Source organism: Azolla caroliniana, unplaced genomic scaffold, assembly GCF_043228905.1.
Source record: "Azolla caroliniana isolate FFs.n. ecotype wild unplaced genomic scaffold, voAzoCaro1.0.p SCAF_11, whole genome shotgun sequence".
Classification (NCBI taxonomy): Eukaryota; Viridiplantae; Streptophyta; class Polypodiopsida; order Salviniales; family Salviniaceae; genus Azolla; species Azolla caroliniana.
The window spans coordinates 9348158-9353769 of record NW_028230446.1 but is presented as its reverse complement, the minus strand read 5'-3'; the positions used below and the strand labels follow the sequence as shown (position 1 = coordinate 9353769).

The 5612-nt window shown below is 38.0% G+C and overlaps 1 protein-coding gene across 1 annotated transcript; it reads left to right on the top strand.

The window, feature by feature from the left end:
• Positions 1 to 663: 663 nt before the first annotated feature.
• On the top strand, positions 664 to 2626 carry LOC147857714 (uncharacterized). The gene is made up of 2 exons (XM_087327654.1): positions 664 to 1108; positions 2242 to 2626. The coding sequence occupies exons 1-2, from the start codon at positions 714 to 716 to the stop codon at positions 2354 to 2356; spliced, it is 510 nt and encodes a 169-aa protein (XP_087183780.1). The 5' UTR covers positions 664 to 713; the 3' UTR covers positions 2357 to 2626.
• The last annotated feature ends 2986 nt before the right edge of the window (positions 2627 to 5612 follow it).

Below are 5612 nucleotides of genomic sequence, written 5' to 3'. Positions count from 1 at the left end.
CATTAAAGTTGCATCCACCACTTTGCTATTATACATCTTTTCTTATGCAAAACAATGGCTCGACATAAATATTCTTCTAGTCTCTTCTCACCAAATCTATATAGCATAAAATCACACACAACCATATTCGAATAAATTTGTGATGTTTTTGGCAAAAGGGAGAGTGCATTATTTGCTCCCTCTTATGGTCTATCACCATACCTTAATTAGATAGTGGGGAGTGAGGATATCACACTTTGTTTGTCCATCCATCTTCTATTCGTCGGAGTTGTTGGCCCAACATTCATATCATCATTATGACCCTCCTATCAGCACAACTCCTTATTTATTTGATGTTATTTCCATCCTCATCACGACTTTCCTTCCCATGCCAACCATGAATATGAACAGGATGGAATGAAACTTCAAGTGGCATGAGGAGAGCAAGAGTGACACAGAGTTGTAGTTATGTATTGAATACACATACATACATACATACATACATACATACATACATATGATATACATATATACATAGTGTGCAACAAACACATGGCATGCCATGACATTTAAGTAAATATTATGTATCCGGAGGAGAGTCAAAAAAAAAACCGTATTAAAGATTACATACAGACTGAAGAAAACCTTATCGCCATTTCCTCTGTTTGTTTGTGTCTGTGCGTGCCTTCCTTGTCTGTGTGCGCCGCGCGTATTAGGACGCGAAGCGAGCAGCTATGGCGATGGCCTGTGCTTTTGCGTCCTCTGCTCCTCCTCCTCCTCCATCCTCATCATCTCCTCACTCTCCTCCCTCTTCCTTTAATCAAGCTCGTATCGCCATGCCCACGCAAAACCCTCATCTATCACTGTCTACATCCTCCTCCTCCTCTGCCTCTGCCTCTGCACACGACCCATCGTTGAGATTTGCAAACCTGTTGTGGTTCAAAGGGACATACAACACGCAGATATTCGTGGGCGAGTCTGAACCCGCCGATTCTGTTGTCAAACGTTTCCGCAGAGCTGTGATGCAAGCTGGCATCATTTCCGAGTGCCGTCGTCGCCGCTTCTTCGAGACCCCTCAGGAGATCCTCAAAAGGAAAAAGCAAGCAGCCCAACGTAGAAACTCCAAGAAGTACGTAAACTCTCTCTCTCTCTCTCTCTCTCTCTGCATTTGGGTACACATCCCATTTTTTTGTAACAAATTATGTCATGGTTCAAATTCGGCTCTTAGAAGACTCTCTCTCTCTCTCTCTCTCTATCTGCATTGAAGGGATGGTATTCAGGCAAAATGAAAAGTAGGATTAGGTATTGCACATATGTCTCGTACACATTCACCATCTCTTGTAGGAAAGACATTGTTTTATAAAACAAAATACCAGAGTCATGTTTTTGCATACACACATGTACACCATCGTACTCTCTCTCTTGCTGTGGATAGTATATAAAAACAAAAAAGTGTGGTTAGGTTTTTGCATAGGAAGACAATTACGGTTCGTTGTCACTTTTGCATAGACCAAATTATCAAAGACTGGATTGGGTGAAGAAAGTATACACTACATTGCATATATGCCACAAAGTTCACCAAGCAAGGATCAGGTGAAGAAGGCTCTGATCAAGAGTCATTGAGGAGGAGGGAGGACTGGCCAACCTTATTGCTAAGCTATTTCACTATTAACACATGGTTTTGGGCAACAATCTTTACATTGTTTGCACATATTTGTTACACCATATATCACTTCTTATAAGTGTTTGCCACATGAGTATATCAACCTAACGACATTATGCTCTCCAAATAGTTAACACAACCAACTCAACCATGACCCTATTGATTCATTCTCTCTCATTCTCTCCCTCTCTCAAGGTAGCCTTGGTCATATCTAGCGTAACTCTTAGATGTTTGAAGAAAAGCTAACGAAATTCAACCTCCTGAGATAACCGTGGTCAAAATTGGTCTTTCTTAGAGGCAATTTATCAATCAATCAATCTATCCTTAGTCATATCTAGCATAATTCTTAGGTTTTTAAAGACAAGGTAACAAAATTCAACCTCCTGAGATAGCATTGGTCACATTTTGGCCTTTCTTAAGAGGCAATATATCAATATATGTATTGGTGTTTATGCTGACTGGAATTGACAACCGACATGTTTTAGATATGGGAGACAAAGCTTAGGATATCATGTTAGTTAAGGGATGCAAAATAAAGTTTAAAGACTGTTCCTCTATTACATCTGATGGCCGTCAAACTTTGTCGATAATTGTTGCAGAAGGTTTTTCCCAAGAGCGCTTAATGACCAGAGGAAAGATACAAAGAACAATTCGCCTGCCGATGATGGTGATGATGATAACTGGGAATATGATGGCCTTCCGTCTGACTACTGAGAAAACAAATGACCGGGCATCTAATTCAAGATGGATATAAGCTCTCATTTGGGAATTCTTCAGTTTCATGAGTCAGTCCTTTTTTATCAATTTCCTTTGCGCCCTAAAAGAAGCAAGCAAATCATGCCAATTGTGGTAAGGTTTTTGTAATTTGTTTTTATTTTATAAGCAGAATCCTTGTAGGTGGTTTACTTCAGTGGTTTGCTTCTTCAACTTATGAGATTTGTAGCCTTTTAATGAGAAATAAATTAATGGGTCCTTAAAAGTGGAGTGAAGAGTACTTTTTTGGCATGAATTTTCATTGCATAAATTCTCTCACATGCCATGTATAACACATGCATGTGTAAATTGCTCTCAGAGGGCCTATTGTTTCACCAATACAATTACAATAACATAGTAATGATTGTGCAGTTTTTATCAATGACGAGATTAATAATGATTATAACATGATAATGAGCCTGGAAGGATAAATAATTGGTAACTTCGCGTTTTTGCAGAATGAAATTTAATTAGAAAATCTAGAATGATATATGAGTGATGTCAAAGTGTTGAACATTGCCATTGAATGTGTAAAAAGGTGGAGCACAGGGAGGTTGCAGCGGTGTAAAGTCTTGGTAAATACTTCTATGGAGGCATGCAGCTTTTATTACTAGTGTTCAAAGGGCTGCTTCTATGTGATTGTATTCTTCATTTCTATTCTTTTGGTTTCCTTATCTGCCTGGCATCTTGCCTTCTCTCTTTTCTGTGAATGAAAAACGAAATATTCTTCTTTCATTGATTGATTCCAACATTGATGTAGGTTCATTAACCACGGAAGCAATCCTGCTTTTGATGGAATCCGTGGTAACAGCTGATATTAATTACATAATCATTTGATAAATTACTAAATTTCCCTCTTCAATTCAGAATCAATTGGAAATTGTTTCAACTTACTACCATGCTAATCTGGTCAATTTAGTGTTGAGTCAGGTTACTAACTGTAGTATTATCACCCGGACCTGATTAATCATAAACCCAACTGCTTTATTTCAGTCCAGTTACAGAGATTTAGGGTTAGGCAAGTTTGAGTTATTTATTGGAAACTAATTCAGTTCAGGCACGTACCTATGTGAAATCGGATTGGCAACTGAGGTTATAGGGTGGATGCTAAGATGTGTGACCTTTATTTTGGACTTACATGCCAAATTGAATTGTGTATGTACCACCGCCGTATCGATGTCGAGAATAGGTTGTTAGATTCTTCAAAGAAGTTAAGAAGCCTACATTAAATTACTATTCTTTAAATTATCTTATTTAAGCCTACTGTGTGTTTGAGTAGGTATTAGAAGACGCACCTTGAACTTGACCTCACAAAATCTTGAATGTGTTACATGGTTATCTTTAGCTTACTTGTATCTATGTTAAACATTGAATTGATACCCCTAACTTATGAGCATTTGAATCATCTTGCTCTCAAACATCAAAGGATCCCTCAAGTTCTGTGGGAACCTGAAATTCATCATAGTTGAATTCTCTATCATTATCCAATCAAAGAATTCACCCTTTGCAAGATGCAACACATTGGACTTCTCAAAAGTCTCATCCCTTTTCTTCAAGGGGTACACAAAAACCTTCATGTAGTGCCATCAAGGAAGATCACAAAGAATTGTGCTCCTAATAATGAGTGAACATGCATTGTATCACACATGTCGACATAATTTAGCTCAAGTGAGTTTGTGATGGCTTCCACATGCATGATCTTTGTCAGCTCACCAAATGTACAATGCGGAGATGCAGGGTCGATTATCCACTTAGTTGACCAAACAAGTTTGCTTATAGACCCCTAGGTTGTGATTATAAAGGTGTCGAACCTTCGTAGGTTCTTGTTGGGCCGTTAGCAATTGTCTTCAATAGAGGTGGGTCGTGGCACTAGGTTAAAAATGTTAGAACTAGGAAGACATAGGGAACATTAATTTTGCTCAATACAAGAACATCCACATCCACCTTGCACCATCTCCCATGTCATCTAAATTTATTCTCAATATATATGCTGAAAAAGCAAATTGATTCATCTTTTGCCACATGTCATAAATACAACCCAAATATGTGGCACCTCTCTATTGACAACATGTTTCTTTTCACTGAGGTAACGTTTTCTATAAATCTCATTGTACTAACCAACAATTTATCATTGCTAATATATATCCTCTTGTTAAGACATGTACATTGAATACAATGAAATGGATTTGTTGCTACTTGCAACTAAAAGATTTGGTGTTCACCTTAGGGACCACTTTGCATGCAACATTGGGGGTATTGGTATTGTGCAATTACAATTTTAGTATTGTTATGTCATCACATTTCAACATGTACCACATGTATTGCAACTCAAGAAGAGCTTGATTAACACAGGGCAACTAGATGATGATGGATTTCACACCAGCTTTGGTGATGGAAATGGATGATCTCTAAGGGATCTAGAGTTATTGTTAGGGGTAGTAAAAGTGATACTTCATATCCCCTCCATGTATCTAGTGTGAGTCACGATGTTGTTGTAACTGGTCAACCAATTGTATCGTTGTGGTAGGGCCAATTGAGACACATGAGTCAAGTTGGGATGAAAGTGCTTTCTCCTTTGGGCTACTTGCATTGTCTTTGTTTTGCTAATTTTGAGCATTTTCTTTATGGTAAAGGTGCGCAGACAAATCGTAAAAGGTATCTTTTGCCAAAAGCTTCTCCTCTAGAGTTAGTACATTGAAATGCATGCCAAATGCTATTTTTATTTTTAAACATAAAGAGATACTTCGTCACTTTTATCGATGATGCTACACAGAAGGTATGGTTTATCCTATTTGTTGCATGGATAAAATGCTTGACAAGTTAAAACAATTCTTGGGATTGGTTGAGAATCAAATTGATGAGACACTTGGAGTGTCTTCGCACTAACAATGGTTAGGAATATGTGTCCAAAGCCTTTCAACGAAGAGATAAAAGAGGGAGCTCATTCGCGCTCCTAATCCATTGAAAATAGTGTGGTAGAGCATGTGAATTTGACTATATATCACAAGGTCGAAATTATGTTGTCTCATATTGCATTACCCCATGGTTTTTGGGTAAAGGTTGTTATGCTAACTATTTTTACGGGCATAACCATATTTTTTTGTGTTGTATGTATCTTAGTATTGTGCACATGAGGATCAAAGTGTCAGGGTTAATTGAGAGTGTGAAGAAGGGGGAGGATTACCTTTAATCCTAACAATTGAGATTACCCTTAGGG